This window comes from Carcharodon carcharias, chromosome 26 (assembly GCF_017639515.1).
Source record: "Carcharodon carcharias isolate sCarCar2 chromosome 26, sCarCar2.pri, whole genome shotgun sequence".
Lineage (NCBI taxonomy): Eukaryota > Metazoa > Chordata > Chondrichthyes > Lamniformes > Lamnidae > Carcharodon > Carcharodon carcharias.
Genome location: NC_054492.1, coordinates 599660 through 622622, shown reverse-complemented (window position 1 = coordinate 622622; position 22963 = coordinate 599660). Strand labels below are relative to the sequence as shown.

The following is a 22963-nucleotide window of genomic DNA, read 5'->3' as shown; positions in this document are numbered from 1 at the left end:
CTCCTTAAAGATCCTCTGTGGATATGGCCACTGCTGAACACCCTTCTTCCCCTCTCCACCTTCCTTCTAAGTAGCTTCTCCTGCTCAATGTGGTCTCTCTTCCTTCTCCCAGTCATGCTCAAATCCCAGAGGAAATCTGGCTCGGCTATCCATGCATTCATGACTGGAAGTAACTTGTCTCAACACAAGCTATTAAATAATTTTTTAAAAAATACTTCAGTGCCAGGCAGACCGCTCCTTGTAAACTATTCAAACTTTTAACCAAGTATAGGAAAACTCTAAACATGCGTACAATAGCTGTGAAAAAATAAATTGGCAACAAATCTAGGGGCTGAATTTTACATTGTGAAAGCAGGACTGCCATAGTCCTGCGGAAGCGTAATCTCTGGTGTGATGAACCCGACATCATCACACTAACTTGCAATAATACGGTGGGTATGCAGGCTCCGAAATTGGCAGCACAGCTGCTATTTTAAAATTGATAATTAAGGGCCCTTTAAGCTAGCGAGCAGTCCAATTAATTACAATAATACATTCTCAATGCAATAGGCTGGATGCACATGAAACACACCTGGTGAAAGTGCAAAATAAAGGCTAGATGTGGGTCTATAACTGACTTTAGCAAGAGAGGTTGTTGATGGTTATCTCTTTTATGTTGCAGGTCATCTTTGCTGTTCATAAACCCCAATTGTAATCAAGGCTATCCCTCAGTGGAGTGTGTAGAAACTTGTTGTTCTTGTCATCTTTCATCACTGCCGCATTGGTGCTAAGAAATAATGTTCCCGCTGGGAATTGTGTATCCTTTAGGAGATACCTTGCAGGGTGGAATCTTCCATTCTGGGGTGTAAGTTGGCTAGGGAGAGTGATTGGGGGCCCCCTGCGATCTTGCACTGGCCAGGTCATTATGTATGCATGCGCGAGGAGCAGGGCGAATCTTGGGGCAAGGGTGGGCAGGAAGTCACCGTCCACACCCTTACCTCAGAGGGTGGGAGGTCCTGGTGCCATATTTACGAGGCACCTGGACAACCATTCACTCACTGCAAGCCAGGAGCTTCCTGAGGGGAGGCATACTGCACATAAGAGAATGTTGTAGAACAGACACCATGTGGCCCCACAGTTCAGTGATGCCTCCCTGCAGGTTCTTCTCCAGGTCAGAGGTGCTGTTTCCCAGGGATGATAGCAGGAGGCTGTGTGACCAAGGCGACCTGGATGGAGGTTGCAGCAGAAGTTAACACCCGTGAGGCCCATTCCAGAACTGGCCTGCAGTGCAGGAGAAGGATGAACGATCTGCTGCACACCGCCAGGGTAAGTGCCACCATCAATCCACTGCAAACGGACATGCATAAGGGGGTGCAGAGGGATGGCACACAGGAGTCAGGCCTCAGCAGCAGATGGGACATGTGCACTGAATTTGTGACAGCTACTTCTTTTCCACTCCAGGTACCAGCAAGAAAAGAAAGAATCACACAGCGCAGAAGAGGCCCTTCGGCCCATCGAGTCTGCACTGACACGTGAGAAACACCTGACCTGCCTACCTAATCCCATTTACCAGCACTTGGCCCATAGCCTTGAATGTTATGATGTGCCAAGTGCTCATCCAGGTACTTTTTAAAGGATGTGAGGCAACCCACCTCCACCACCCTCCCAGGCAGCGCATTCCAGACCGTCACCACCCTCTGGGTAAAAAAGCTTTTCCTCACATCCCCCCTAAACCTCCTGCCCCTCACCTTGAACTTGTGTCCCCTCATGACTGACCCTTCAACTAAGGGGAACAGCTGCTCCCTATCCACCCTGTCCATGCCCCTCATAATCTTGTACACCTCGATCAGGTCGCCCCTCAGTCTTCTCTGCTCCAATGAAAACAACCCAAGTCTATCCAACCTCTCTTCATAACTTAAATGTTTCATCCCAGGCAACATCCTGGTGAATCTCCTCTGCATCCCCTCCAGTACAATCACATCCTTCCTATAATGTGACGACCAGAACTGCACACAGTACTCCAACTGTGGCCTCACCAAGGTTCTATACAACTCCAACATGACCTCCCTACTTTTGTAATCTATGCCTCGATTGATAAAGGCAACTGTCCCATATGCCTTTTTCACCACCCCACTAACATGCCCCTCCACCTTCAGAGACCAATGGTATATGCTAAGCAAGTGCCACTTGATAGCACTGTTGAATGACCCTGATTATCGAGAGTAGACTAATGGGGTGGTAATTGGCCAGGTTGGATTTGTCCTGCTTTTTGTGTACAGGACATACCTGGGCAATTTTTCACATTACCAGGTAGATGCCAGTGTGGTAGCTGTACTGGAACAGCTTGGCTAAGGGCACGGCACATTCCGGAGCACAAATCTTCAGTACCATTGCTGGAATATTGTCAGGACCCAGAATCCAGAATCCAGTGCCTTCAGCTGTTTCTTGATATCATGTGGATTGGATCAAATTGGCTAAAGACTGGCATCTGTGATGCTGGGGACCTCAGGAGGAGGCCAAGGTGAATCACCCACTCAGCACTTCTGGCTGAAGATGGTTGTAAATGCTTCACCTTATCTTTTGCACTGATGTGCTGGGCTCCCCCATCATTGAGGATGGGGATATTTGTGGAGCCTCCTCCTCCAGTGAGTTTAATTTTCCATCACCATTCATGACTGGATGAAAGGAAGGAATAGAAGGCAGTCCACTTCTATCTCCAACTCCACCTCTGAGGATGATGACTCAGAATCTTCAGAGGATGCATCATCACAGCGCTCACCTGCACCCTCCACCAGCATAGGTACATTCACCTGGGTGAATGTACGTTCAAGAGTAGACTTGGGGTCACAACCTAATGAGCACATCAGTGACACAGATCCAAAGCTGAGAAAGAAAGTGACAGCCGAGGTCACCGACACTAGCTCCCTGCTGAGCCTCATGGAGATGACAGGCCTCTGGACTCGGCTATAAGAGACATGTTAGAGATACAGAGACAGGCAGGGAACATCAGGCAGAGATGCCAGAGGCCATGCACAGACTGGAAGAGTTTGTCCACGTTCTCTCTGATGTGGTGGCACCAGCATGCGAGCGCTTGGCTGCCTCAATGGAAAAGGGTGGCGGCTGCCTTGGAGATCCAGGTCCAGCTGAACACACACAGGCTGCCGGATATGTGCTCGGACCTGCACACCATCTCTCTAGCCATGGGTGAAGTGCAGCAGTGGCTAGGCAAGAGGGGGACAGGGCACTTTGACTTCCCTCCAGGTGTCCCATCTCCTCAAGGAGTCAGGGAAGTGCCATTGCACACTGACTGGGAGGAGGAGCGCCAGAAATGGTGCGTTTTGCTCAACCACCCATCTGTCAGCGACCCCATTGCTTTCAGCAGGCTAGGCCTCGGGCCAACACTGTGATTACTGAATATTCCAACATGAGGATGCTTAAGCACTGGCTATCATTTGTGAGTGTGCAGCCTTGGACCTGCATCATGCAGTCTATTACATGCAGCTCACCAGATTCAGAGCTCTGCAGCAAAGTCATAGCATCTCCTGCTACTGTTGCCCTGATGTGAGATGTGAGGTGGATGCAGAATCAACAAGGGGAGGTAAACAGGCTATGTGAATGACAAGGAACACTGTAGTGGGAGGGTTAACTATGTAAGAAAGATACTCGATAATCATGGGTGACTTTAATCGACATATAGATTGGGAAAATCAGATTGGCAAAGCTAGCCTGGAGAAAGAGCTCCTAGAGTGTTTTCAGAACAATTTCTTAGAGCAGTACACTCTAGTGCCAACCAAGGAGCTAGACCTGGTAGTATGCAATGAGACAGGAATAATCAATAAATTCATGGTAAAGGGGCATATAGGAGACAGCAGTCACAGCATGATAGAATTTCATGTTCAGTTTGGAATGGAGAAGTGTGGGTGCATGATTAGTGTTTTAAACCTAAATAAAGGTAACTATAAGAGTATGAATGCAGAGCTGGCTAAGGTGAACTGGAAAACTAGGTTAAATGGTGGCACAGGAGAGTTACAGTCGCAGACGTTTAAGGAGATACTTAATAATGCTCAGAAAAGATTTATCCCAGTGAGAAAGAAAGACCCTTTGAGGATGATGCATCATCTGTGGATAAATAAGGAAGTTAAGGGTTGTATTAAATTGAAAGAAACACTGTACAAATCTTCAAAACTTAGTGGTGGGTCAGAAAATTGGACAGATTTTAAGAACCAACAAAGAATGACTATTGCTGAGAAAAGAGGCATGTAAGACTATAAGACCATAAGACATTGGAGCAGAAATTAGGCCATTCGGCCCATCGAGTCTGCTCCGCCATTCAATCATGGCTGATTTGTTTCTCACCCCCATTCTCCCGCCTTCTCCCCGTAACCTTTGATCTCCTTACCAATCAAGAACCTATCTATCTCGGTCTTAAATACACTCAATGACCTGGCCTCCACAGCCTTCTGTGGCAATGAATTCCATGGATTCACCACTCTCTGGCTAAAGAGGTTTCTCCTCATCTCTGTTCTAAAAGGTCTTCCCTTTACTCTGAGGCTGTGCCCTCGGGTCCTAGTCTCTCCTACTAAGGGAAACATCTTCCCAATGTCCACTCTATCCAGGCCTTTCAGTATTCTGTAAGTTTCAATCAGATCCCCCCTCATCCTTCTAAACTCCATCGAGTATAGACCCAGAGTCCTCAAACGTTCCTCATATGTTAAGCCCTTCATTCCTGGGATCCTCCTCTGGACCCTCTCCAGGGCCAACACATCCTTCCTGAGATATGGGGCCCAAAATTGCTCACAATATTCTAAATGTGGTCTGACCAGAGCCTTATAAAGCCTCAGCAGCACATCTCTGCTTTTATATTCTAGTCCTCTCGAAATAAATGCCAACATTGCATTTGCCTTCCTAACTACCGACTCAACCTACAAGTTAACCTTAAGAGAATCCTGGACCAGGACTCCCAAGTCCCTTTGCACTCCAGATTTCTGAATTCTCTCCCCATTTAGAAAATAGTCTATGCCTCTATCTTCCTACCAAAGTGCATGACCTCACACTTCCCCACATTGTATTCCATCTGCCACTTCTTTGCCCATTCTCCTAACCTGTCTAACTCCTTCTGCAGCCTCTCCACCTTCTCAATACTACCTGTCCCTCCACCTATCTTTGCATCATCTGCAAACTTAGCCAGGATGCCCTCAGTTTCTTCATCTAGATCATTAATGTATAAAGTGAAAAGTTGTGGTCCCAACACTGACCCCTGCGGAACTCCACTAGTCACCGGCCACCATCCTGAGAAGGACCCCCTTATCCCCACTCTTTGCCTCCTGCCAGACAGCCAATCTTCTATCCATGCTAGTACCTTGCCTCTAACACCATGGGCTCTTATCTTTCTGAGCAGCTTCCTGTGCAGCGCCTTGTCAAAGGCCTTCTGGAAGTCCAAGTAGATAACATCCATTGGCTCTCCTTTGTCTAACCTAATCATTACCTCCTCAAAGAATTCTAACAGATTTGTCAGGCATGACCTCCCCTTAAAGAAACCATGCTGGTTTTGCCCTATTTTACCATGCACTTCCAAAATTCTGAAATCTCATCCTTAATAATGGATTCTAAAATCTTACCAACGACCGAGGTCAGGCTAATCGGCCTGTAATTTCCCGTCTTTTGCCTCACTCCCTTCTTAAACGGGGGGGTTACATTAGCGATTTTACAGTCCTCTGGGACCCTCCCTAACTCCAGTGATTCCTGAAAGATCACCACTAACGCCTCCACTATCTCTTCAGCTATCTCCTTTAGAACTCTGGGGTGTAATCCATCTGGTCCAGGTGATTTATCCACCTTCAGACCCTTCAGTTTACCTAGCACCTTCTCCTTGGCAATGGCCACCATACTCACCTCTGCCCCCGCCCCCCAACTCTCTTGAACTTTGGGGATGTTACTCGTGTCTTGCACCGTGAAGACTGACGCAAAGTACCTATTCAGTTCCTCCGCCATTTCTTTGTTCCCCATTACTACTTCTCCAGCGTCATTTTCCAGCGGCCCAATGTCCACTTTTCCCTCTCTCTTACCCTTTATGTATCTAAAAAAAACTCTTACAATCTTCTTTTATATTACTGGCTAGTTTACCCTCATATTTAATCTTCTCCCTCCTTATTTCTTTTTTAGTTATCCTCTGTTGGTCTTTGCAGGCTTCCCAATCCCCTAATTTCCCACTGCTCTTTGCCGCATTGTATGCTTTCTCTTTAGCTTTTATGCTGTCCCTGACTTCCCTTGTCAGCCATGGTTGCCTCGTTCTCCCTTTAGTGTGCTTCTTCTTCCCAGGGATTAATTTTTGCTGTGTCTCCCAAATTACTCCCAGAAATTCTTGCCATTGCTGTTCCACTGTCTTTTCTGCTAGGCTCATCTCCCAGTCAATTCTGGCCAGCTCCTCCCTCATGCCTCTGTAGTTGCCTTTATTCAACTGTAATACTGTTACATCTGATTCCAGCTTTTTCCTCTCAAATTGCAGAGTAAATTCTATCATATTATGGTCACTTCCTCCTAAGGGTTCCTTCACCTTAAGCTCCCTTATCAAATCTGCCTCATTACACATCACTAAATCTAGAATTGCCTGTTCCGTAGTGGGCTCCACCACAAGCTGCTCCGAAAAGCCATCTCGTAGACATTCCACAAATTCCTTTTCTTGGGATCCACTCCCAACCTGATTTTCCCAGTCTACCTGCATATTGAAATCCCCCATGCTCACTGTAACCTTGCCTTTCTTACATGCCTTTTCTATCTCCTGGTGTATCTTGTGCCCCACATCCTGACTACTGTTTGGAGGCCTGTACATAACTCCCATTATGGTTTTTTTACCTTTGCGGTTCCTCAACTCTACCCACACAGATTCTACATCATCTGACCCTACATCATTTCTTGCTATCGATTTAATTTCATTTCTTACTAACAAAGCAACCCCACTCCCTCTGCCAACCTGCCTATCTTTTCGATAGGATGTATATCCTTGGATATTTATCTCCCAGTCCTGATCCCCTTACAGCCATGTCTCCGTGATGCCCACCACATCATACCTGCCAATTTCAATCTGCGCCACAGCTCATTTACCTTATTTCGTATACTGTGTGCATTCAGATACAACACCTTGCGTCCTGTATTTCCCATCCCCTTTCTCATTGTCGTCCCTTTATCTGATGTGCTTGAAGTTAGATTCCTAGCCCTTTCCAAACACTCTGTCCTATTTTGTGTTCTGGAGACTTTAATAGCCTCTTCTGGTCTCTCCTTTCTTTTCAGTTTTTTCATAATCTTCCATGAAGTTGAATCCAGCCCCCCACACACACTAACCTGCTGCTTTGTTTCCATTAGTCATACTTCTTGGAGTTTTACCCTTCCCTCCCCCCCCCCACCACTTTCTAGTTTAAAGTCCTGTTGACCACCCTATTTACCCTTTTCGCTTGAACATTGGTCCCAGATTGGTTCAGATGGAGACCGTCCCAACGGTGCAGATCCCTCCTGTTCCAATACTGATGCCAGTGCCTCACGAAATGGAACCCCTCTTTCCCACACCACTCCTTTAGCCACGTGTTTACTTCCCTTATTCTCGCATCCCTATGCCAATATGCACGTGGCTCGGGTAGTAATCCGGAGATTATAACCCTTGAGGACCTGTTCTTTAATTTAGTTCCTAGTTCCTGATAATCCCCAAACAGGTCCTCTTTCCTAGTCTTACCTATGTTACTTGTCCCGACGTGGACCACAACAACAGGATCTTTCCCCTCCCTCTCCAAAATCCTTTCAAGCTGGTCAGAGATGTCCCTCACGCTGGCACCGGGCAGGCAACATACCATGTGGGACTCTCGATCCTGCTTACAAAGGAAGCTATCAATTCCCCTAATTATAGAATCTCCTACAACTACCACTTGTCTTTTTGCTCCCCCCTCTTGAATGGTCTCCTGTGCCACGGTGCTGTTGTCAGCTGGCTCATCCTCCCTACAGCCCTCTTCCTCATCCACACAGGGAGCAACTACCTCGTACCTGTTGGACAAGGTCAAGAGCTGAGGCTCCTCTGTTCCTGAACACAGGATCCCTCTACCTGCCTCACTTGCAGTCACACCCTGCTGACCCTGACCACTGACCAGACTTGAGGTACTTAATCTACTGGGTGTGACCGCCTCCTGAAACAAAGCGACCAGGTAACTCTCCCCCTCCCGGATGTGCCGCGGCGTCCGGAGCTCGGACTCCAGCTCATCAATTCTGAGCTGGAGTTCCTCCAGCTACCAACATTTGCTGCAGATGCGGTCACTGCGGCTCGCAATGGCATCTGCCTGCTCCCACATCATACAGCTACAGCACATCACCTGCCCAGCCATCTTGACTTAGGTAATTAATTTATTAATTAGCTTTGCAGTGTTTTTTTTTTACAAATTTGGTGCAGATTTCCTACCAACCAATCAGGTCACAGCTTTCCAGTTTCAGTTTTGGCTTCAGTTACTCTGTGCCCCGAGGTCACCGCTCCGGTGCTCCTCCCTCTGAGTCTGCTCCCTGGAGACAAGGCTGTGAATCCCCGAGGTAAGCTAGATTTATACTCACCGCTCTGGTGCTCCTCCCTCCGAGTCTGCTCCCAGGATTTACTCAACAATCAGCTGCTTTTTCTTTAAAATCCACTTTCAGAAGAGTGTCCCTTGCAGGTCTGGTGCACTCCTGAAGACACTGCCTTTTCCTCTTTTTTTGGTTTGAGGAGGAGGGAGGGATGGTAACACTACAGCAATGTATTGTTTGGGGCTATTCCATTCTTTGACAGTGGGTCCTCCTCAATTCCCTCCTGTGTTGCGGTGGCTGCAGTGACTTCTCCCAGAATGCTTCAGTCACTTCTCACCAGCGCCCTCTGTTGGATGCGCTTCCTCCTGTAGAGTGCAAGAGTCCTTCTCCTCAATTCCCTCCTGAGTCGCAGTGGCTGCGGTGACTTCTCCCAGAATGCTTCAGTCACTTCTCACCAGTGCCCTCTGTCGAACCTTTTCGTCTCGCACTCATCAGGACACTTCTCAAGAATACCAATATAAAGGGAAAACAACAATTTATACTGTATGAGAAGATTGTGCTGATTGGCAAATGGACTGTGATTGGTAGAGGTGTTGCTATGGAGAATGCACCAGTGATGATGACTAACAGTCAAAGGTCAAGCATTGTTTGAAATTTAAGCCAGGCAGCTTGATTGGGGAAAGCATTGCCCTGAGGAATGCAGTCACTTATATTTGTTTAGCTGAAAGAGGTGCAATGTGTGTACATATTCCCCACTAACAGGACGCTGCCGTCAAGCCAAAAAGAAATTCTGCCTGTCACAAAAACGTGTAATGTGATATACGAATTTCAATGCCAGTATGATGCTAGATATGTAGGCCCAAAGACTGGTGGCCTTGTTGTCTTCCCCTTATATTGGTATTCTTGCAAGATGTCCTGATGAGTGCAAGATGAAACGCTTTGACATGTCTCTTTTCTCAGCAACACTCAAGTTCTGTACTACCAAACGACTATAAAGAATGACTAAAAAGATAATAAAGAAGCAGAAAGCAGAGTATGAGAAAAAGCTAGTTAGTAATATAAAAACAGATAGTAAAAGTTTCTGCAAGTATTTGAATAGGGAAAGAGTAACTAAAGCGTTAGTCCTCTAGAACGAGAGTCAAGAATTGATGATGGAGAACAAAGAAATGGTGGAGGTGTTGAACATGTATTTTGTGTCTGTCTTCATGGTAGAGGATTTAGAAAATTTCTCAAAGGATCTTGAAAATCAGGAGTTGATAGGGAGGGATAAACTTAATACAATCACCGTCGCTAGGGACAGGGTGCTAGGAAAGCTATTAGACCTAAAGGCTGACAAGTCCCCAGGCCCTCATCCTAGGGTCTTAAAAGAAGTGGCGGCACAGATAGCAGATGCAATGGTTATAATCATTCAAAATTCCTTAGATTCTAGAAAGGTTCCAGCGGATTGGAAAATGTAACTCATTTATTCAAGAAAGGAAGAAGGCAGAAAGCAGGAAGCTATAGGCCAGTCAGCCTAACATCTGTCATTGGGAAAGTGCTAGAATCCATTATTAAGGAGGTTATAGTAGGATACTTAGATAATTACGATTTGATCAGGCAGAATCAACATGGCTTTGAGGAAGGGAAATTGTGTTCTACTAATCTATTAGAGATTCTTGACGAAGTAACATTCAAGGTGGATAAAAGGGAACCAGTAGATGTGGTGTACTTTGATTTCCAAAAGTCATTTGATAAGGTACCACATCAAAGGTTACTCCATAAGACATATGGTGTAAAGGGTAACTTACTAGCATGCATAAAGGATTGGTTAGCTAACAGGGAACAGAGAGTAGGGATAAATGGGTCTTTTTCAGATTGGCAAGCTGTAACTAGTGGAGCATCACAAGGATCAGCACTGGATCCTCGGATGAAGGGAGCAAATGTATGATAGTTAAATTTGCCGACGACACCGAGAGAGGAAAGTAAATTGTCAAGAGGAGGTAGAGAGTCTACAAAGGAATATGGGCAGGTTAAGTGAGTGGGCAAAAATTTGGCAGATGGAGTATAACATGGGTAAACGTGAACTTGTTCACTTTGGCAGGAAGAATAGAAAAACTGTATATGCAGTATATTACAGGTCCCCTTATGCAGCATCCCAAAATCGGAGGGACCCGAAAACCAGTACACTTGAAGCTGGCACCCTGGGAAGCAATTTGACTTGAACCCTTTTATTCTTTAATTTTTGTACTTTATTTTATGTATTATAAGTATATGTTAGACCTAGGACCCAAAATCCATAAAATCCCCAAATCCGGCATACATCCAATCCTGAGCTTCCCAGATAGGGGTCAGGCACTTTTTTCAAATGGAGAAAGACTGCAAATCTCGGTGGTACAGAGGTGTCTTGGTACGTGAATCACATGAAGTTAGTATGCAGGCAAAGCAAGTGATTAGGAAGGCAAATAGATGTTGGTGTTTATTGTAAGAGAAATGGAATATAAAAGTAGGGAAGCTTTACTACAGCTGTACAGGGCCTCGGTGAGACCATGTCTGGTGTACTGTGTGCAGTTTTGATCTCCTTATTTAAAAAAAAGATAAAATCACTTTAGAAGCTGTTCAGACGAGTTCACTGGGCTCATTCTTGGGAAAAGATGTCTTACGAAGAAAGGTTGAACAGGTTAGGTGTATACCCACTGGAGTTTAGAAGAATGAGGGGTTATCTTTTGAAACATATAAGATCCTGAGGGGGCTTGACAGTGTGGATACCCTGGGGTATGTTTCCTTTTGTGAGGTCTCCCTTTTAAGACAGAGGTTAGAGGATTTTTTTCTCCTGAAGGGTTGTTGGTGTGTGGAATTCTCTTCCCCAGAATGGAGTGGAGACTGAGTTTTTTTATATTCATTCACATGATGTGGGCTTCGCTGGCTGGGCCAGCATCTACTGTGCTTTGTAGATGGTGGACAGGCTTTAGGGAAGCAGGAGGTGAGTTATTCATCTCACAATTCCTAGCTTCTGACCTGTTCTTGTAGCCACAATATTTATGTGGCTAGTCCAGTTCAGTTTCTGGTCAATGGTAACCCCCAGGATGTTGATAGTGGGTGTTTCAGTGATGGTAATGCCATTGAACATCAAGGAGCGATGGTTGGATTCTCTCTTGTTGGAGATGGTCATTGCTGACACTTGTGTGTCACAAATGTTACTTACCACATGTCAGCCCAAGCCTGGATATTGTCCAGGTCTTGCTGCACTTGGACATGGAATGAATACTCTGCCTCGGTATCTGAGGAGTCGTGAATGGTGCTGAACATTGTGCAATCATCAGCGAACATCCCCACTTCTGACCTTATGATGGAGGGAAGGTCATTGATGAAGCAGCTGAAGATGGTTGGGCTGAGGACACTACCCTGAGGAACTCCTGCAGTGATGTCCTGGAACTGAGATGATTGACCTCCAACAACCACAACCTTCTTCCTTTGTGCTAGATACGACTCCAACCAACGGAGAGTTTTCCCCCCGATTCCCATTGACTCCAGTTTTGCTAGGGCTCCTTGATGCCACACTCGGTCAAATGCTGCCTTGATGTTAAGGGCAGTCACTCTCACCTCACCTCAGGAGTTCAGCTCTTTTGTCCATGTTTGAACCAAGGCTGTACTGAGATCAGGAGCCGAGTAGCCCTGGCAGAGCCCAAACTGGGCATCAGTGAGCAGGTTATTGCTAAGCAAGTGCTGCCTTATAGCACTATTGATGACCCCTTCCATTACTTTACTGATGATGGAGAGTAGACTGATGGGGCGGTAATTGGCCGGGTTGAATTTGTCCTGCTTTTTGTGTACAGGACATACCTGGGCAATTTTCCACATAGGGTAGATGCCAGTGTTATAGCTGTACTGGAACAGCTTGGCTAGGGGCACAACAAGTTCTGGAACACAAGTCTTAAGTACTATTGCAGAATATTGTTAGGGCCCATAGCCTTTGCAGTAACCAGTGCCTTCAGCTGTTTCTTGATATCACGTGGAGCGAATCGAATTGGCTGAAGACTGGCATCTGTGATGCTGGGGACCCCCGGAGGAGGCCGAGATGGATTATCCACTTGGCAGTTCTGGCTGAAGATTGTTGCAAATGCTTCAGCCTTATCTTTTGTACTGATGTGCTGAGCTCCTCCATCATTGAGGATGGGAATATTTGTGGAGCCTCCTCCTCCAGTCAGTTGTTTAATTGTCCATTACCATTCATGGCAGGACTGCAGAACTTAGATCTGATCCATTGGTTGTGGGATCGCTTAGCTCTGTATATCACTTGCTGCTTATGCTGTTTGACATACAAGTAGTCCTGTGTTGTAGCTTCACCAGGTTGACATCTCATTTTTAGATATGCCTGGTAATGAAGTCACCCACCCAGAGTACTTTCTGCACCCCTGCCACCCTCAGTGCTTCCTCCAAATAGTGTTCAACATGGAGCAGCACTGATTCATCAGCTGAGGGAGGGCGGTAGGTGGTAATCAGCAGGAGGTTTCCTTGCCCACGTTTGACCTGATGCCATAAGAGTTCATAGGGTCTGGAGCCGATGTTGTGGACTCCCAGGGCAACTCCCTCCCGACTGTATACCACTGTGCCTCCACCTCTGCTGGGCCTGTCCTGCTGGTGGGACAGGACATACCCAGGGATGGTGATGGTGGAGTCTGGGACATTATCTGTAATGTATGATACCATGAGGATGCCTATGTCAGGCTGTTGCTTGACTAGCTCACCCAATATTGGCACTAACCCCCAGAGGACTTTGCAGTAGGTCGGTGCCGAGTGGTCCATCTGGTTTCATTCCTTTTTCTGACCTCCTCCCTAACCCTTCCTCCCTTGTCCAGCCTCCGCTCAACCCTTTCCCTACTGACCCCGGGCAGAATTTTCCACTCCCGCCAGGAGTTGGAGTCGTGGCGGACGAGGGAGAAAGATTTGGCGAGAGTCAAAAAAATCAGTTTCCCAACGGTGGGGATTTAATTTGGAATCTTGTTCCCCCGACTTTCATGGTGGTTTAAAGTCGGGTCAGGTATGGTCTATGTCAGGAACCCCATTTGTATCTCATGATTGCCCATTAAAAGGCAAAACACTGTAATCTTGTTCCCCCTCCAAATTTGGCACCCCACCAACGGGGATTTAGAACATTCTGTTTCCTGAGTTGCACAAGTGGCATGCGTCTGGTAGGTAGACTTCTTCCTGGACTTACCGAGCACTCAACACTGCTTTTTCCATTCTTGCAGACCGCTCTCGGGTGCCAGGAGCCAGAATTGCGCCAAGGCTGCAGATGGTACACAGGGGACATGTGGATGGAAGATTAGATGGGGGGGGGTGGGTGGGAAGGTGGAATGGGGAGTGGAAGGTTGGAACAGGGGTGGAAGGCTAGAAGGCAGGGTAGAGTATCTGGGGAAGAGAGCAGGGTGTTTTAGAGGGGGGGGTCCTGGGGGAAATCTCAGGGGACTGATGATAAAAGGGCGCAGCGACAGTCAGAGGAAGTGGGATGCAGTAGGTGGGGTCTGTGTCTGGCAGCTGTAGGTGTCATTGGGTGGGTCATGGAGGGGGAAAGAAAGGGGGCATGGATAATGGGAGTGGGCAGGGTCAGGGTGGGCATGGGTACAGTAACAGGTGTGGGCTCTGAGGGGAGGAAAGAGATATGGAAGTGGATGGTAACAGGGTCCAGGGTGACAGGCGGAGATTCAATGGTGACAAGGGGGAGAGTAAAAGTCACATAGAGTGGATTAATGGTGATGGAGAGAAGTTGGTGGGTAACAGAGGCAGGCTAAAAGATGGTAGAGCAGGCTTCGAAGGAAATGCGCACCATCTCTGTAGCGGCAAGGCAACACACTCAATGCGAAAGTGGGAAGAGGGTCTTTCCGGGTGGCTAGAGCTCAAGGTCAGCACAATTGGCCAACTAAAGGGATATCCTAATAATCATGAGGAAAGTGTACGAGAACAATGGTCAGTTGTGATCCTTATGTTCTGGTGAAGCCCACATGGCAGCAGCTCTGTCCCAGAATCATGGGTCTTATAACATCAAGATCCCAGTGAGGTGTGGAGCTACCTTTCATTCTGAGCCATTTGCCATCGACTGCAGTTGGAGGCAGGGATGAAGGGAGTGAGGGAGGGGGGTGCGGGGTGGATGCCTCCAAGGGGTATGGCTGTGGACAGCTGTCAACTCATGACTCCAAACCTCCATCCTCCCAGGTGAATGGCTGACAAGGGATCATGTGGTTGGTCTTCTACACTGCGAGGCAATGCTCTCTATATATAGCATTGAGGGTAATGGAGACAAGCGGAAAAGTGTTCATGTCAGACTTCTTGCACATGGCTCTCATCACCCTGGTCAAAGAGTAATGTCTCCATGCGAATTCATGTGTGAACAGGCGGACGCTCATCTCTGGTCCTCCAAGATGTCCTTTATCTGGAAAAGGGTGACAGCAGCAGAATAATCAATAGGCCTGCACCCAAATGATGGCTGCCTCAGGTTGAAGTGTCTTGGCCAGCCATCATGGTCACATATTGTGTGGTTGCTGATGGCACAAATGTGGAAACAAAGCCTACTCACTGTGGTGAGATTGTGTGGGAATCCATGCATCTGAAGTTCCAGATGAGAATTCTTTGAAGGGGGACATGCTTTATTCCTGAATGCATGCAGAACATTGTAACATTGGAATATGCACTGGGGAGGTAGTGGCATAGTGGTATTGTCACTGGACTGGTAACGCAGAGACCTAGGGGAATGCTCTGGGGACCTGGGTTTGAATCCCACCACAGCAGATGGTGTGCCTGAGGGACCCTTTCTGAATCCTTGAGGGAAAGGGGCAGCTGGAGGAATGTCAAGATGCCCTGCCCCCTTGCCTTGCCACTGCTGGAACCCACCCATGGCTAGAATGATGGAGTGCAGGTCCGAGTGCACATCCAGCAGAAACTGATGGACCAGATCATCAGACAGAACGTGGACCAGCTCCTCCATCCTCATCCCAATCTGTTGACAGCTTCTGACAATGCTGCCTCTCTTTGCATCTTCAACAATTGTCCTAGCGCCTAAGCTGAAGCTCATTATCAGACTCAGACTTTGCAGGGGTCTGGTCTGCAGCAGTCCTCTGAGCCCTTGGCTGTCACTGCCTCCATCTGCTGTGGACCCGTGTCTGTGAGGTGATCATCAGATTGTGACCCCAAGCCTGCTCTAGAACTAGGTCTCACCGAGGCGTATCTCTCTGAGAGAACAAGTGATTACATAGGCTGGCTCAAACATTACACATAACTCACAGTCATTGTCTGCATGTTGTGTCTGTGTAATGGATGCTTTCTCACTGGGTGGTTGGGGGAGGCTGATCTCACCTTTGGCACAGGCACAGTCTGTGTCCTCCCCTGCCAGCTCTGCAGCCTGCTCCTCAAATTGGGCGAGGGTCCTGAGCGGCGAGGTGCCACCTCCCATCTTGTCTCACTCTCTCCTGTTGTCCTGCATAAAGACTGATGTATTGATGTGAGCACTATGGGTGAGGAGCAGTTCAGAAGGTTGCATATCCCCAGTAAGGGATTAAGACCCCTTTTATGCAGGATCTTAGATGAGATGATGCTGCTGAAGTGGCTGTCAGATTTGTCCACAAAAACGAGGACAAATCCAACCCGGCCAATCACCACCCCATCAGTGTACTCGCAATCATGAGCAAGGCAATGGAAGGCGTCATCAACAGTGCTATCAAATGGCACTTACTCGGCAACAATCTACTCACTGGGTTGGGAACCAACAGAGTCTCTCAACTCCTGACCTCACTACAGCCTTGGTTCAGACAAGGATACAAGAGCTGAACTCCCAAGGTGAGGTGAGAGTGACTGCCCTTGACATCAAGGCAGCATTTGACCGAGCATTGCATCAAGGAGCTGCAGCAAAACAGGAATCAATGAGAATCAGAGGAAAACTGTCCACTGGTTGGGGTCATACCTAGCGCAAAGGAAGATGGTTGTGATTGTTGGAGGTCAATCATCTCAGTCCCAGGACATCACTGCAGGAGTTCCTCAGGGTAGTGTCCTCGGCCCAACCATCTTCAGCTGTTTCATCAATGACCTTCCTTCCATCATAAGATCAGAAGTGGGGATGTTCGCTTATGAATGCAAAATGTTCAGCAGGATTCATGACTCCTCAGATACTGAAGCAGTCCATGTCCATATGCAGCAAGAGCTGGACAATATCCAGGCTTGGGCTGATAAGTGGCAAGTAACATTCATGCTACACAAGTGCCAGGCAATGACCATCTCCAACAAGAGAGAATCTATCGCCACTTGACATTCAAGTATTACCATCACTGAATCCCCCACTATCAGCATCCTGGGGGTTACCATTGACCAGAAACTGAACTGGATTATCCATATAAATACTGTGGCTAAAGAGCAGGTCAAAGGCTGGGAATTCTGCAGAGAGTAACTCACCTCCTGACTCCCCAAAGCCTGTCCACTATCTACAAGGCACAAGTTAGGAGTGTGATAACCTAACACACTCTTTCCTGTTTTCTGATGAGTGCAGCTCCCACAACATTCAAGAAGGTCGATGCCATCCAGGACCAAGCAGTTTGCTCGATTGGCACCCCATCCACTACCTTCAACATCCACTCCCTCCACTGCCAACGCACAGTGGCAGCAGTGTGCACCAGACACAAGATGCACTGCAGAAACTCACTAAAGCTCCTTTGACAGCACCTTCTAAGCCCGGGACCTCTACCAACTAGAACCACCAGGGCAGCCGGTGCATGGGAACATCACCAACTGTAAATGCTGCTCCAAGCCACGCACCATCCTGACTTGAAACTGCATCAGTGTTCCTTCAATGTGGCTGGGTTGGCCAGTGCCCTGCCAAGCAGCTGTTAATTGGATGAGTCAGACACAATAGCGTATGAGATAAAAATGGAAGGGGGGTAGCACTAATGGTTAAAGAATCAATTCCAGGGACGATATACAAATGGGTCAACAAATAAGGCTTTATGGATTGAGCTTAGAAATGAAAAAGGGGCAGTCACACTACTGGGACTATACTACAGACCCCCAAATAGTGAAAGGGAGAGAGAAGAACAAATATGTAAGCAAATTTCTGCTTGTAAGAACAAGAGGGCAATGATAGTAGGAGACTTCAACTATCCTAATATCAACTGGGATTCAAACAATATAAGGGGCACTGAGGGAGAAAAATTTATGCAGTGTGTCCAGGAAAATTTTTTCAACCAATTAGTGACAAACCCAACAAGAGGAGATGCAATTCTAGAACTAGTCTTGGGGAACGAAGTAGGGCAAGTGGGTGAAGTGACAGTTGGCGACCATATCGGGGACAGTGATCACAATTCAGTTAGATTTAGCATTTTCACAGAAAAGGACAGAGATAAGGCAGGAGTAAAAGTCTTGAACTGGGGGAAGACAAATTTAGTAGAAATGAGAAGGCACTTGGCTGAGGTGGACTGGACAACACTGCTGGAGGATAAAACAGTGGTAAACCAGTGGGAAGCACTAAAAAGCAAGATCCTAATTGTACAAAGTAGACATGTCCCCTACAAAAATAAGACCGGTACTGCCAAATCTAGACCACCCCCGGCTGTCTAGAGGAATACAGGGGAAGATCAAACAGAAAAAGAAAGTGTACAATAGGCACAAAGAACTAAGCACTGCAGATAGCCTAGATGAATATAGGAAGTGCAGGGACGAAGTAAGAAAGGAAATAAGGAAATCAAAGAGAGGGCATGATAAAAGATTAGCAAGTAAGCTTAAAGATAACCCAAAGATGTTTTACTCATACATTAATGCTAAAAGGTTAGTTAAGGAAAAAGTGGGACCTATCAGAGATGAAGATGGAAACTTGTGTGTAGATGCAGAGGCTGTGGGAAGGATTCTGAATGAATATTTTGTCTCCGTATTTACAAAGGAAAGGGAGTATGTAGATATTGTAGTCCAGGAGGAACACTGCGAGATATTGGACGGGATAGTCATAAAGAGAAAGGAAGTACTCAAAGGGTTGAAATCCTTGAAAGTTGATAAGTAACCAGGGCCAGATGGATTGTTTCCGAGGCTGCTGAAGGAAGTCAGGGAGGAGATAGCAGATGCTCTGAGGATGATTTTCCAATCTTCACTAGATACAGGGGAGGTACTGGAGGACTGGAGAAATGCAAACGTAGTTCCATTGTTTAAAAAGGGATCAAAGAAAATGCCAAACAACTATAGGCCAGTTAGTCTTACATCAGTGGTGAGCAAATTAGTAGAATCAATCCTGAGAGATAGGATTAACTGTCATGTAGAAAGGCATGGACTAGTCAGGGATGGTCAGCATGGATTTGTTAAAGGAAGGTCTTGCCTCACAAATTTGATTGAATTCTTTGAGGAAGTGATAAGAAGGTTGATGAAGGTAGTGCAGTGGATGTTGTGTACATGGATTTTAGCAAGGTATTTGACAAGGTCCCACATGGCAGATTGATCAGGAAAGTAAAAGCCCATGGGATTCAGGGTAATGTGGCAAACTGGATAAAAGGTTGGCTTTGTAACAGAAAATGGTCAGATGAGCGTTGTGTATGATTGATGTCATGATCTACCTGCCTGCTGTTGGTGGTGATTACATCATATGTGCTTATCACACATTGGCTTCTCACACACATCTCGGATCCTATTTGCATTAGGTGACCAATTTTCACTTAAATAGCCCAATCTTTCCCCTTTTGTCTCTATAAAGTCCAGGATCCCATCCACCTTTTTAACAACTTTTAACAGTTCAACTTGTCCTGCCACCTTCAAAGATTGAAATAATTTATCCTGGGCCCCTCTTTTTCTTTGTTTACAGGCTGCCCCTTGGTCATATATCTGAAAACATAATGTTAGTCTTCATTTCCATTGTCTTCAGTCCCTGCTGCAAACCCTGCTCTTTAGCATCCCTTTCCATGGCAGCTGGGCCTTACCAGACTGTTCACAACCTTGGTGTCATATTTGACCCTCAGATGAGCTTCCACCCACGTCATTAAGACCACCTATTTCCACCTCTATATCACCGCTTAACTCCACCCTTATCTCAGCTCATCTGCTGCTGAAACCCTCATCCCTGCCTTCGCTACCTCTAGACTTGACTATTCCCACACTCTTCTGTTGGTCTCCCACACTCTAACTTCTGTAAATTTCAGCTAATCTGAAACTCTGCTGCCCATCTCCTAACTCCCTTCAATCCCTGTGCTTGCTGACCTGCTTTGGCTCCCGGTCAAGCAATGTCATGGTTTTAAAATCCTCATCCATGTTTTCAAATCCTTCCATGCTTTTGCCCCTCCCTAAATCTGTAATCATCTCCAGCCACACAGCCCTCTGAGATATCTGTGCTCATCTTGGTCTGGCTTCCTGAGGATCCCTGATATGAATTGCTCCACCATTGATGGCCATGCCTTCAGCTGCCTGGGACCTAAGCTCTGGAACTCCTTCCCCAAACCTCTCTGACACTCTACCCCTCTTTCTTCCTTTAAGACACTTCTTAATTTGGTGTCAAATTTTTACTTTATAATCATCCCTGTGAAATATCTTGGGATCAATTACTGCATTGAAGGCACCATATAAATACAATTTATATCAGTGTGTAAAAAGTACTTACTGCAGGACATAACTGGAAAATAAATCTCTATTTCTCATTTTGTTAATGATGTTTACTACATTAATTTTCAGAAAGTATCCGAAGAAAAGCAAATGCTGACTGCAGTTCTCCCAGGAAGTGTGCAGTGATGTGAGGAACTGACTCCTGAAGATTTGGAGTCACTGCAGAATTTTGTTCCCGTGAACAGGAGACAGAGGGTTAATGTAGCCCCAAGTGCTGAATCATCAGTAAGGATCGGCATTGTTCAAAGTGTTGTACAAGTGCATCAGGTCACCTTGGTTTTACAGATAAACTACCTGAGCTCAACATATAAATTGTGTAAAGAACTAAGTCACATCACAAGTGATAATCACACCTTCACAACCAGGCAAGCCAGATAACAATTATAGATCATTATTGTTTCTGTTAAACTGCTTAAAATATTAAAATAATATAGAAGTCAAAGTGGCAAAAAAGGACTTGATATTTTAATGTGGATTAGTCAGCTTTGCCAGAACATTTGATAATTTTATTACTGATAACAAAAATGAGGCAGCACAGAAAAGGCTGAACTTTGCATTTTTCTTCTTTCTAAACATAAGGGTCTGTTGGCTGTGCACAGCCTCTTCTTATCTGGAAAGATAATCCAAGCAAAACATTTTGTTTCATGGCTGCAATGCTTTTGCATTACTAAGAGAATATTGTCACTGTTGACTCTGCCCAGGTTTATAGATGCTCAGTGAGGACTCCACATTTTATTTCAAATATTCTTGGTACACCTGCAATATGTCATGAATTGTCACATGCCTGTTGAGGAGCAGTTCCAGGATTGTACATTCAGATATGAGGATGTTCCCTCACGAGACCAAGTGATGGCTAGTGGGAGAGGATTAGATTAATTCATATGTACTCCAATGCAAAGAGTTTCTTAATCAGAAACATTAGCCCTATTTTTCAATACTTGTCAGTTTAGAATTAATCTATTCGTCATACTAGAAAATAACATTGCTGCTTGTCACAGCATTGTTCATAAACATTAAGTGCCATGATGTCAGTAAGCTTAGATGGTGAGTTTTTAATAAAAATCAATAATTCTCAGGCTAAACTTACTGAATAAACTAATAGAGTCAAAGGAAGCCATCTCAGAAGGAACATGTGATTCATAAAACCATAGAACACTACAGCACAGAAAACAGGCCATTCGGCCCTTCTAGTCTGTGCCGAAATATTATTCCACTAATCCCATTGAACTGCACCTAGTCCATAACCCTCCAGACCGCTCCCATCCATTCCTTGGCAGTAATCACTTTATATATTACTATACTGACAATGAATTAAACAAGTTAGCAACAAATAATTTTAAGATAGTGAACCTCAATTTTGAAGAATTAGAATGAATCAATGGTTATTTTAAAAGGCTTGACTATAATAACCCCCTTTTCCGTTAAGTCTTTTAACAGAATACATGACACTACAATATTGAAAACTTTTGTACCTTACAGTGATATAATGTATTGAAAGGTGTGCCAGTGATATCAAAATTGCAAGCATTTTGTCTTTTAATAACAATCAAAGATTTAACCTTGGATCATTAAAAGAAAAAATTATTAATTTACCTTTTATAGGTAAATAACTTTAGCTGTGTTATTTTTTTTTAAGTCTTTACATTTTTAATGTAGATTAAATCGCTAGAATTACTTTCACAGACTGATCTGCGCTATTGGAATGTTTGTAGCTCTAGAAACAAGAGAAAAGGACAGCCAAGAGACCTTGATACATCAACTCATATCCATGGTTAAAGCCTAGCCCAGAAATTAAGGTTGAATCTTGCAATATAATTAAATAATAATTAATTAGTAGTTTTATCACAAGATTGGTCTTTAAACTTCCCTGCTTAATACGAGGTATGTTCCTAAGAGATTTTATGTTTGATATTAAAGTCTCCTTACAAACCTTAAGTTAAAATGTAGACACAAGATTGCTATTAAAGGATGTATTTAAACCAGATTAGAAGAAAGGTTGGAAACCAAAGTGATATAAAGCATATCCAAAATTTGATTAAAAGAACACATTAAATAAATCCATTGTTCTCTTATCAAGATTAATTATGTACAAAGGCTAAGACCAATTAAGCTAAATTAAAGAACCTATCAGCCAATCAAAAGGTGACAAGATCCCATTAACACGTCGGGAGGGAGGGTCTTGAACCTTCTCTAAGGGTTAAAAATCCCATCTCCAGAGACATTATTCTGACCGAAGATAAGATGCTAGCCATATTCTGACTGAAAATACTTATCCAAAAGCAGGATGAAGATGCAGGCTTTCATGGAACCGATCACCTAGTGAAAGTCGTAGAGCTCTTTTGGATAAGATGAGTATGAGTTCTCTTGGGTGTACATTAGTGTAGAATGAAGACAAAGAAAGATACTTATGAGAAGGTTTAATTGTATGGATGTATGATGCTTAAATATTTTGATTTAACTAATTCTGTATATAATTATTTCAATATTACAACTCTATTAATTTTTATATTTTTCTTTAAATAAACTTCCTTGAACTCACCATCTTAAGAGCCCAGCCTTACCTGTGGATTTAAAGCCTCGTTTGTAACCCGAGTTAACTTAATTATTGGTGAATTGGGTTGATTTCAATTGAAATTCATGCAAAAGTCCAACAATGCTTTACCAAAAGACTGTCTTTTCAAGTTATCACTGTGGTTCCCAACACCATCACTGCCAGCCTATTTTTCCAATTTGCAAGGAAGCTGGAAGCCATTATTCCAGCTACTGTGTCAAAGATTTGTTTAAGCTGCTAATCAAATCTGTATCTAATGACGGACTGCCACATTTGACCCATGATGTGTGTATTGCCTGCTTAGCTCAGTGT

General features: G+C 45.2%; 1 protein-coding gene across 2 annotated transcripts in view; it reads left to right on the top strand.

The window, feature by feature from the left end:
* ankdd1a (ankyrin repeat and death domain containing 1A) overlaps positions 1 to 22638 on the top strand; it is a 357444-nt gene extending 334806 nt beyond the window's left edge. The window contains exons 15-16 of one of the 2 annotated variants that reach the window (XM_041175240.1): positions 1441 to 1511; positions 20170 to 22638. In XM_041175240.1, the coding sequence (XP_041031174.1) occupies positions 1441 to 1508 (68 nt within the window). In that variant the 3' untranslated portion in view covers positions 1509 to 1511; positions 20170 to 22638. The remainder of the gene's footprint in view (positions 1 to 1440; positions 1512 to 20169) is intronic. The other variant, XM_041175241.1, reaches the window with a different exon arrangement.
* Positions 22639 to 22963: the final 325 nt, after the last annotated feature.